The sequence below is a fragment of the Suillus fuscotomentosus genome (genome assembly GCF_016647785.1).
Source record: "Suillus fuscotomentosus strain FC203 chromosome Unknown F5891scaffold_13, whole genome shotgun sequence".
Taxonomy (NCBI): Eukaryota; Fungi; Basidiomycota; class Agaricomycetes; order Boletales; family Suillaceae; genus Suillus; species Suillus fuscotomentosus.
Window position 1 is genome coordinate 1 of NW_024539525.1, and position 11,473 is coordinate 11,473.

General features: G+C 46.2%; 4 protein-coding genes across 4 annotated transcripts; 2 read left to right on the forward strand and 2 right to left on the reverse strand.

Annotated features, from left to right (window-relative positions):
- Positions 1-3,972: 3,972 nt before the first annotated feature.
- On the forward strand, positions 3,973-4,230 carry F5891DRAFT_902609 (uncharacterized protein; the record flags this gene model as incomplete). Its single annotated transcript, XM_041373486.1, has 1 exon — positions 3,973-4,230. A coding segment is annotated over one exon (258 nt), but the record flags the coding sequence as incomplete, so codon positions are not given.
- A 266-nt stretch (positions 4,231-4,496) lies between these two features.
- Positions 4,497-5,527, reverse strand: F5891DRAFT_1211365 (uncharacterized protein). Its single transcript, XM_041369204.1, has 2 exons — positions 5,361-5,527; positions 4,497-5,306 (listed from the first exon to the last, which is right to left on the reverse strand). The coding sequence occupies exons 1-2, from the start codon at positions 5,372-5,374 to the stop codon at positions 4,784-4,786; spliced, it is 537 nt and encodes a 178-aa protein (XP_041228802.1). The 5' UTR covers positions 5,375-5,527; the 3' UTR covers positions 4,497-4,783.
- Positions 5,528-6,814: 1,287 nt separating this feature from the next.
- On the forward strand, positions 6,815-8,240 carry F5891DRAFT_1127146 (pseudouridine synthase; the record flags this gene model as incomplete). The annotated part of the gene is made up of 2 exons (XM_041364154.1): positions 6,815-7,768; positions 7,800-8,240. 2 exons carry the CDS (start codon positions 6,815-6,817, stop codon positions 8,238-8,240), a joined length of 1,395 nt encoding a protein of 464 aa, XP_041228803.1.
- Positions 8,241-9,472: 1,232 nt separating this feature from the next.
- F5891DRAFT_92493 (uncharacterized protein) lies at positions 9,473-10,621 on the reverse strand. Its single transcript, XM_041373855.1, has 4 exons — positions 10,387-10,621; positions 10,231-10,331; positions 9,577-10,172; positions 9,473-9,522 (listed from the first exon to the last, which is right to left on the reverse strand). The coding sequence occupies exons 1-3, from the start codon at positions 10,527-10,529 to the stop codon at positions 9,634-9,636; spliced, it is 783 nt and encodes a 260-aa protein (XP_041228804.1). The 5' UTR covers positions 10,530-10,621; the 3' UTR covers positions 9,473-9,522; positions 9,577-9,633.
- Between the last annotated feature and the right edge of the window lie 852 nt (positions 10,622-11,473).

An 11,473-nucleotide genomic window follows, 5' to 3' on the forward strand; every position in this document is an offset into this window, starting at 1 on the left:
ATCCAGATGGTAGTTTCCTCTGCAACAGAAGCTGTGAATGTAATAGTAGACATCCTCGGCCGAATACCAGCATCTTGCTAGGACTTCATAACCCAATGCCAGTGTTCAGCTAAGTGTTGTGGATGGTGGCTCCTGCCATCGTAATCAACTTGATAGGATATGATAACTCAATGTCATCCCCTGACACACTGTCATAGATGGTGTCTTGCGCCATCATAAACTGCAAATGTCAGGGTAGTTGAAGACCGTCATCTTGATAGGGTTTTGCAACCCAATGTTAGAGCTCAACTCAGTGTCCTTATTGATAACCCAATGCTACCCCCCTACACACTGTCATGGATGGTGACTTCTGCAATCTGAGGCTGCCCATGTAAAGCCAGACATGGTTGGTACTTGATCAGCATCTTAATAGGGCATGGTAACTTGATATCATCTCTGGGCATACTGTCAGTGATTGATACACCCTGCAATTGGAAGCTGCCCCTGTAGCAGCAGACATGCTTGATAAGTAAATCACCATATTGATGGACCATGACAAATCCATATCACACCCTGGCACACTGTCATTGATGGTGGTTTCTGCCGTTGGAAGCTACCTATCCAAAGCTTGATAGGCTTGGTAGAAAATCACCAGATTGATACTTTAGTACAAGTCAATATCATTCATTTGTCACAATGTTACCCATTATACAATCGGCCGCCGGAAGCTACCTATCCAAAGCTTGATAGGCTTGGTAGAAAATCACCAGATTGATACTTTAGTACAAGTCAATATCATTCATTTGTCACAATGTTACCCATTATACAATCGGCCGTCGGAAGCTACCTATCCAAAGCTTGATAGGCTTGGTAGAAAATCACCAGATTGATACTCCATTACAAGTCAATATTATCTCTTTGTCACAATGTTGCCCATTATACAATTGGCCGTCGGAAGCTACCTATCCAAAGCTTGATAGGTTTGGTAGAAAATCACCAGATTGATACTTTATTACAAGTCAATATCATCTCTTTGTCACAATGTTGCCCATTATACAATTGACCTTCGGAAGCTACCTATCCAAAGCTTGATAGGTTTGGTAGAAAATCACCAGATTGATACTTTATTACAAGTCAATATCATCTCTTTGTCACAATGTTGCCCATTATACAATTGACCGTCGGAAGCTACCTATCCAAAGCTTGATAGGCTTGGTAGAAAATCACCAGATTGATACTTTAGTACAAGTCAATATTATCTCTTTGTCACAATGTTGCCCATTATACAATTGGCCGTCGGAAGCTACCTATCCAAAGCTTGATAGGTTTGGTAGAAAATCACCAGATTGATACTTTATTACAAGTCAATATTATCTCTTTGTCACAATGTTGCCCATTATACAATTGACCGTCGGAAGCTACCTATCCAAAGCTTGATAGGCTTGGTAGAAAATCACCAGATTGATACTCCATTACAAGTCAATATCATTCATTTGTCACAATGTTATTCATTATATATTGGAAGCAACCCATGCAAGAGTAGATACATCTGACAACGACACATCAGTGTGCCAGTACATTGCAATTTGATACCACAGGCCCATCAATATTATAGCTTTGGCAGATTCTACCTATGTAGTCTACCTATCTATTCCTTTGTCATGTGGTCTACAATTGTGATACATATTATTGATATTATACATTAGATAAAGCTAGCTAAAGCTTTGTCATACTGGAGCCAAATGTCTGATGGAGGTACTTAGCAGTTTAAATACGCTAGGTTGCATGGTGTTTCGATAGATAGATAGTAAATACGATGTTTAGGGTCGCGGCGTAAAATTATAGGATTAATTTTTATTTATTCATCACATTATTACCAACATATTAACAAAAAAGGGAGTTGTCCGAAAACGACGAATATTGGAAGGGAAGCGCGCTAGCTTCGCCCTGTGGGCGGAGCTCTGGGCGCGAGGGAGTTGCACGGTCTAAGTTATTACTTTGTTATTCAGAAAACGACAAGTATTGGAAGGGAAATCGGAGGTAGGTGATAAGTTCGCATCATCGTATCACGTTGTATGGCGTCACTGTATTTACTATTATTTGGAAATCACATAAAATGATCCATGTGAACCTGACCTTGCTTCGCAAGGTAACACTATTGCCACCAAGCCGAGTCTGTTGTAGCGGAGTTTTATTTCCGCCGGACCACTCAGTGTACTGGCAAATCTGCTTGAATTTTGGATGACAGATGAGGTGCGCTTGGAGCAGGGGTGCCCATTCCCCAAATCCAAGCAAAGGGTCCAGCACAAGTCGCGGATTCAAGAAGCCCTTGCTGGAGTTCAAAGAGGAAAATATAAGAGCTATAGGGCAGCAGCAAAAGCTCATCAGCTGAGATCCACCATAATATGAAGACACCGGATCATTTTGTTTAGATCTCTGCTCAGACTCTACATGATCGTGCCACTGCACGCCGCCAGTCCATTCAACATGCTGCCAGGAAGCACCACCAACCTACTTACTCATTCGTGGCACCTTCTTTTGTACCATATGCAAGTCATCTATGGCCCCTCATAATTTCATACCAGTTGATAATGCATATTCAATAAATCGCTTTTAATTGCTTTTAATAACAATGATGAATGCTACAAAGCCACGACACCGCATGTAAACACTGCCACATGTGCCAGCCACTTGTTTTCGGCGGATGTGACAATGTGTGACTGTCCGCCGATAATACACTTTCCAGTGGCTAGTGACAGTAGCCTATAGCGCTCTGACCAGGTGGCAGATCTAGTGGCAGAATCGTCATGCTGACGGTTCGTGCCGGCACAATTGCGGCTTGCCCGCAAATAGTTCTGCGCATGCCCTTCAAGGCGCTAATCATGGACAGATATAAAGTCTCTATTGACAATGATGACAGGCCTGTATCCGTACTTCAGAGACACAATTAAAAATGTCGACAAACACAATCCCGTTTTCGTCCGACTCCTCCCATAATAGATGCCACCGGTATAGACGTAGATCCTATGTACCCCACCAAGACGATGGCGTCACCCAAGCGCGAACGAAGTCACCCGTCACCTCATCCAAATACAGGCAGGATATAGATATATGCACAGACTTGGAGCTTAGATATATAGAGTTGCGGATTGAATGCAACAAATTGGAGGATATTATCCGGGATAGTCGCACAACCATGATCAGGTATGAATACTACTTGCACTACCGGAATCACTTAGTCCTACGTCTTTTCAGGGCACAACGTGAAATAACGAAGCAATCAACCACCTGCCCTTCCCATTCTAAAGCGCAACGCAGTCTGTTCCAAGAACCCGAGTCAATCTATGATCAGTTCCAGTTCGTGTGGTTGCGCGCATATGCGGAAATATTTACTGAGGAGTTCTTTGCAGGTCGTCTCTTTCAGGAACTCAATATCATGGCTCGGACATTGGCGGTGACTGGACACGCGGCGATTCCGCGTTCAACAAGGGCCCCTTTGTGCTTGGCGCACGGTCGCCCAGCTTTAGCGGCCCATCTCCCATGGAGTTCGATTTTATTCACGCTCTTGATCCAGACAACGGAAGGGATGCACCCTATCATAGCTGGCTTGGCCATTTTGAAGGTCGCAGCTCCAACCTGGAACCTTTTGTCGAATTTTCCAGTAACTCCTCTCCAGAGCTTTCCATGACCCGCTCTATGGATGACGATTCATTCCAGTGGTGGATTCCTTTTACGAGTCCCCCGCCGCAGTCACCTGACGCATCATCTTCCAACGGGAGATCATCTCAGGATTATTTCCCGTGGGCAAACAAGCACGCCCAAGATCATCATGTCGAGCCATCATCCAGCGACATACAAAGTCACGCGCAGAACCCCGGCGATGTTTATCTATCTAGTTCTTGTGGCGGAACCGATCTTCATTTGCCTACACCGCCGCGGTCGGAGGAGAGGAATGGCTATGCATCATTGAATGACACATCATGCCCGGGCCGATGCCGCTGGGATGGCGGGTGCCTTTCAGTTCTGACTGTCGACAGGTCCGAAGTGATGAAACACCTCCAACTGCACCACGATGTTAAATCTGGCGGCGACAAAGATAAGATGCTGTGCCACTGGGACAGCTGCGGGAAGGAGATGCAGAAGGAGAGCATATCGCGGCACATCGTCACGGTTCATTTGAGCGACAAAACGAAATGTGGTAGTTGCGGAAAGCAGTTTACCCGATCAGATTCTAAGCTGCGCCACTTGAAGGTCTCAAAACGAAAGGAGTGCAGAGAATCTGAACCCCATGACAGTCGTGCCAAACGCCTTTGCCTGTCGTGGCCATGATTTTCCCGTCTGATATTCTTGCAGCTTATTATGCACATTACCGACGACAGCACAGCTTGTATGCTCATTTTGTTACTTTAGTTGGATCTTAAGCTTGATCTGTGGACGTATGTACTGTCGAACCTGTATTTTGTTCCTTCAATGCACTGCCATATTGAAGCAAGCGGAATGACTTAAGCTGTAGGCGTCAAATTCAGGCCTTGGAAGGTAGTTGAATGGGACTGAAACTTTAGTATCTTCAAGTTGATATAAAGACAATCGAATAACTTGATGGTCGACACTACAACGAATCCAAGGAGAAAAGACGCAATTTCCGCTGCAAATAGTGCAGATCAATTACATAAGTAGGAGTACACGGTAAGACAATTCATGATCACTGACGTGACGCGGACGGACAGGAGCTATAGGGAGGTGCATATACTTGAGGTTGGAACACAAACCGATAGGGATACTACTGTAAGAGAAGTTAGAAGATTCACATGACCGTGACTCGGACCTTTTGGCTGGCCGACCAACCCCCATCAAGTACTACACTGTTGTCAATTACCAGTGATCCATCTCCATACTTGACAACGGGTTTCGCATATTGGCAGCCCGGTCTTTCGAGAGCATGTCTTCGAAAGGCATCCTCCCGCGAGAGTGAACCCCCGCATGTCGAACAAATCCACCGTACTCCAAGGTGTGATAACAACATATGACGTGGGAGGTTCTCCAATTTCATGTGGGCACCGAGACAAGCCGTCCAAAGACACGTAGTCTGCTGCATGTCGTCGCTCGTGGGGCTGGTGGTGTTGAGACCATGATGTTGCTGGAGATGTTTGCAGACCTGCTTGTGCTCTACAGCAATATGCATCATGCAGCCATCCCAGTTACACGGGTGCACTGTGACCTTGGTGTTGTGGTCGCACAGAATACCCCGATCAATCAGAATGAAATTCGCCCTGTTATACTCAGGCCGGAGCATCATGATATCATGGACCATGAAGTTTTCAGACGAGCTGAAATAAAGAACAGTGAGCCACAAAGAAATGGTAGAGAATGTTGCCGCTAACCGATCTGTGTTCATATTAGATCAGAGAGGTGCTGTGTTGACTGAATGAATATTTTATTTGGTATTTGGCCATCTACGCTGCGCACTGGCACATGGGTTGCAACGCGGTACGACAATGAGTCGGCCCGGGAGACGAACGAAACCATATATATGACCAACTCGTAGCATCTCGCTATATCACCTAGGCGCTGCGGATCGTATCCTCAATCGACGGATCAAAATTTGATCTACCCGGGTGCCACGAAGGCTTTCCAATGTGACGCCTGTCATATACAGAATTCACTTCAGAAAATACTCCAATGTGAAATCGATTTGATAAGTGGGTCACTTGCCATGGTGATCCGCTCTGGGATGGCAACATTGGCACACTGACCAGAAGTGACTACCATCCATCAACTTGCCTGTTTGAAGGTTGCGACGACACAGTGCGTAACTAATCTATCTCTTCCACCACCATTGTAGCGGAATTTCACGAACCCGAGAGCTTAATGGAAACCTGGCGATCCCAGCCAACACTCGTGCCTCTTGTCGAGCTGCGATCGGAAACATCGTCAGGGATCAGTCAAGTTGAAAGCCACGAAAAGGCGACTTATCTGCAGAATTTTAAATCTAGACAATGTCACAACCTGTCTCTAAGTGTAGTGTAGATGTCAGTTACCCGACTAGCACGTCCCTTGAAAGTTCACTGACAGCAGCTGAGATACCAAAGTGCAGTGGATGAAACGACTAGCTGCAGATACGGTACACGGACCTAGACGAATCATCTGTCAAAGGAGCACTGTGAGCACGCGTCATTAGCGAAATAACAAACAGTATGGTATCTATGTTATGTCTCGCGTATTGTTATGACATCTCGAAGGAGTCAAGTGTACCGGAGTAATCGGGATAGTGGAGGGATCTGGATTCAATATGAAGCTTGTGACCCGTAGTATCATTGAGATATGTACCAATCGGACTAGGGTTAGACCGACGAGGCCAGGCCCGACAAGTGGCTGCCAGTACCGATGTGGAATCCGGTGACATAACAGTTAAAGTGTGAATTCACAAGAACCGGTGGTACAGGGTATAGCATTTCCCTCCCTTCGATTCCGAATCTTTTGCACTGTGGAGACAAACAAGCATTTGTCAGTCTACTTCAAGTGAAAGTGCTGTGGTGACTTAGCCATGACCGTGGCAGCACAGCGTTGAGGAACGCTTGATGAAATTCCAGTGGTGAGCGCTGGCGCTGAGCGTCTGGCGCGCGGACGACAGAATCATGGTGGATTAGATTCAGAGGCTTCTAAGGAAAATAATGAGCTGGCCTGAGGGCCCGGCCCGAAGTCCCGGACGGACATAAGAATTGATTTCTGCGTACCAAGAGCTTGCTGACCAGTAAGTTGCTGCAGTCTCATGCGTTTTGGAAGATTTGGATTCACGTACCGTTTTCTACCATCCAAAACGCAATATTTCCGCATCATGACACCAAACTACGAATCCTGGTCAAAGGATGAGCTGATCGCACGTCTCAGAGAGCTGGAGGCCAAAAAGCACCCCAAGTCAACTCATTCACCAACATCTAAGAAACCATTCCATTTTTCATCCCACCCGAAGCGGAAGATCGCTATCAAGTTCTGTTACTCGGGGTGGGAGTATAATGGACTGGCATATCAAAACGGTCCTACGCCTCTTCCAACGGTCGAGGACGTCTTGTTCAAAGCCTTTGTAAAGGCAAGGCTCGTCGATGAAACTGGTGGCTTGGATGGGTGTGGATGGGAGAAATGTGGAAGGACAGATCGAGGAGTGAGTGCTGCTGGTCAGGTAGTTTCGTTATGGGTTCGAAGTGCTCTCCCCACCGAAACTTCTTCCAAGGTAACATCATCACCATCGTCTGAGGAGGACCTATCTACGGAGGACGCTCCCCAAAACACCTCACTCCAGTCTTCTGCAAAACACGAGCTCCGCTACGTATCCATACTAAATCGCTTGCTCCCTCCAACAATCCGCGTCTTAGCATGGTCTTCCATTTCCCCCGATTTTTCCGCTCGATTCAACTGTAAACACAGACATTACAAATACTTCTTCACCTCTCATGGACTCGATGTATCTCTAATGCAATCAGCTGCAAACCATCTCGTCGGCGAACATGACTTTCGCAATATGTGCAAGCTTGATCCAGGAAAACAAATCACGAACTTTCACCGCTGTGTCATGCGCGCACAGATCAATCCGCTCTCTCCAGAGTCTGACGGCGATAATCGAGTATACGTATTCGATCTCGTAGGATCTGCTTTCCTATACCATCAAGTTCGACATATCATGGCTGTCCTTTTCCTCGTCGGAACAGGAGTTGAACAGCCATCCATTATACCAGCTCTTATGAACGTCTTTCATGCAGAATCAGATTCATCAACTAAGTCTCCGTTGCCACTGGTAGATCGCAAACCCGAGTATCAGATGGCAGACTGCCCTTCCTCTCATGCTTTGGGACTGTGCATACGCAGATTCGGATGTCACATGGCAAACAGATGGCGACGGTACAGAGAGCGGCGCCGGCTCAGAGCTCTATCACCAACTCCATTCTATCCATCAACGCTCCCTCATCCACACAGTCCTAGACGAGCACTTCCTCACAGCTGCCACTCAATATCATTCTCCACCACCTCAATACTTCCCTTTCAGTCAGACAGGACTGACACCTCATACGCTCCCTCATTCGATGTCAGGCCGAGAACCGGTCCTTGGTGTCCCACTCGGCGCAGGGACGTACAAGCGCAGCGCAAGGTACATTCCTTTATTGGAGAGGAATAGACTTGATCACGTCGATGTGGCCAACGAACGATGGCGAATAGGCAGGGGGAGCAAGTATAGCAAACAAAAGATGCCTGATGACGGAACTGAATAAGCGGGCGCTTGCGTGTGTCGTTTCGCCTTTGGGTAGGCAGCGCGATTACAGACGTAAATCTTATCGCTCTATCGACACACAAGTAACTCAAGCGACAGTATGGATTACTCAAATTCATTCTTGCGATATCTACTACAATGGTGGAATAGCAGAACATAGGAAAGTTCAAATGGATGAAGCGTCACGAATGATGCATGGGAGCCTACATCTCAGCGTCCTGAGTATCATGACTGCCGTGAAACATATAACTCATGCATTCGTGGTAGTCATTGTCAGAAAAACGCCTCAGTATCGTGACTTGGGATAATCATGAAAGCAGCTTGAGAGTTATTTGTGTGTTGGCGCACACATCCCACCCCAGGCCTGTCGACAGGTTTACCTCCAAGTCAGGTTAGCTTCCGCTGCTTAATCAAAGATGATCTGCTACAAAATGCGCAGTGAGAATCCAGCCAGCTCCAAAGAAGAGAAAGCTAGTACCTCGCAAAGTTTTCGGGTTGAGTTCGATAGACGTCACAGGCCATGTTAGTAGTATAGTGAATGAGAGTCAAAGAGGCTCGAGGAATGTTAAAGAAACGAATGCGGAATGTGTAAGTGAAGGATGATCGATAAAGCCAAAGGATGATTCGAAGGCTAAGCGGCTTCGAAGCGATGAACGATAAGATATAGCTCGGCCTACGCACATCACATTTAATGCGCGTGGTAATTAAAGTACAAAAACCAAACAAAGACTAAATTGATTAATTATGAGGGTATATGAAGGGTGGCACCGAAATGTTTAATGATTCGAGAAGCACAAGAAGTATAGGTAATGTCTACATAGCAGGTGGCGGTCCAAGATAGGATCAACAATAAAATAAGAAATGGTATCGATACAACACGCATCGTGAATTGTGCGCCAGTAGACCGAATGCACCATATAGTTCCTATTCGATGTGCTACAGCAGAATTCATCCGTCAAGGGCTTTTACTAGAACCATACAAACAACCTAGAGACCACGATATGGTAAGAATAAGACGGTACCAGTGTGTATATACTTCAGCGTCGCGAATCGACCATGACGCCCTAGTGTATACAATTTCATATCAATGGAGAGGAATTGTCGATGTCCGAATGCGAAATCAATAAATCAATAACAACTCAACCCAAGCAGGCAACTGGTACGTGCGAGGGGAAGAGAAGCCAATGGGGAAGGCAGAGCTGAGTACGAGAGGCTGCAGGCCCAACAATCTTAAAACCGAAACCGAAAATCGCGCCCATCTCAGCCAGCTGAAAGGGGTTTAACTGGAAAGAACGTCTGAGTTTTGGATGATGGTTTCCCGATTGCTGGACACTCACATATCACATAACATGCGACAGACCATCTGAAACATGGCAAAAGAGTGGTGGCCATTGTCAGAAAGACGCTTGACTATCGCGACCTGGGATAATGATAAAGTCTGCTTGAGAGCAATTCGGGTGACGATGGCGATGCCTGGTGACGAGGTCATTCCGAGCTGGTATGGTCGTATCGCAGAGAGAACATTTGAATCTGATACCAGTGTGCTTAATGATGTGGCGCCCAAAACTCTGGGACTTCAATTGATCATTACAGCGACCGTGTGGTGTGATCCAACGGCAACGGTTGGTTTCCTTGTTTCCAATCCCAATACCATGATCCTGGCGCAGGTGGGCGAGAATACTCTTGGGTGTAGCCTGAAGCTCATCATCGCAAGGGGCTCCTTTATTGTCCCATCGGCAAAGAAATGCGCCATGGTACTCATGGGAACGGTCATTATGGTATGTCTCGAAATGACTAGTGCCACGCCGAAGGCGAAATGGTAGGTTATCGGAGATGTCATGAAAATTTTCGAAGGGAATGGGAGCGGAGGGTCGAGGGATGTTCATTTCCATTATTTGGTTGTTCGCCGAGTTAAAACCCATGTACGTAGATCCTATGTGGAGGCACGGCCAAATGAGGAAGGGTGTATGGACGATCATGAATATTCTCACCAGACCACGGATAAACCAAAGGATAACTGGACTGTGGAGCCACTGGCGCCTGTAGTATATGAGCGGGTGATACAGGACCATCGACCACAGTTCTGTTTCGACTGGAGGAATCAAGTTTGCACCAGTGACAGCTAAAATTAGGGAGAATGGACGCACCTCTCAAAAGGAACAGCGACTAGATGATCTGAGTCATAAGTAGGCACACAACCACCGTGTGGACCTGCAGGTTGGTGGGCAGACATAGACGTGTAATAAGTAGAACTCTCATCGAGTTCGAAAAATGGGTGCAAAGGATCCATAGATGCCGCTCAGCAGATGATTTTGCTCCAGCCTCCGAGTCTACTTTTAAAGGAGGCATCGTGATCTTCCAGCATGTCGGCAGGTACTCGCATGCTTATCATTATGCCATTGACAATGCCAAAGGATACTGCATGCACAGCAGCGGAGGGGTTCGATCGCGCATATCACGCAAGGCAGCTATAGAATGCTGGCGTGGCGAAATTCTGTAGACATTATTGGCAAGGGTGAACGTGCCAGACTGCAGATAGCGGCCAACAATTTTGCCACGGACAGTGGTTCGTTTCCCAGGAGCTGCGACGGTGATTACTTTCACGAGCAGCAAAGATCTCTTCATCACCCTCGGAAGTTGGAACACAGTGGCACTGCCAGAGTTATGGGGCCTTGAGGGTCCACTGATCTGGGCTCCAACCCAGAATATTAAATGATGAAGATTGTAGTTGCCAGAAAGAGTACGTGACGCCGGTGGACCGTTACAAAGTGTCGTCGCAGAGTTAGGCTGAGATTAAAATATCCGGAGCATCGGAAAAACCAGGCAGTCTCATGGGGTTTCCCCGGTTCCTGCATTTGCCTATGACATACAATTTGATACAAACCTCGCTTGCGTGACGCATCAATCTGTGATGCTCTGTACTACAGTACAGGAATATTAATATTAAACTGTATCGATATCATGGCAATTAAATAAATTATCGGTCGAAACACGATAAACGATTTTTAATTGGCTGATGTAACTCTGATCTGAGTACGTAACTTACTGATAATCGATAACCGATGAAATTTTTACTTTGAATACCATTAATAGACTGAACTCATACGTAACTAAATTATGTAATAAACCGGACAGCCTCATTTGAATAGTAACGTTTCTTCTTCATGCAAAACATACTTATGTGTAGCTTGCACAATGCACATGTGTACTTATAGTACGTCCGCGACATATTGA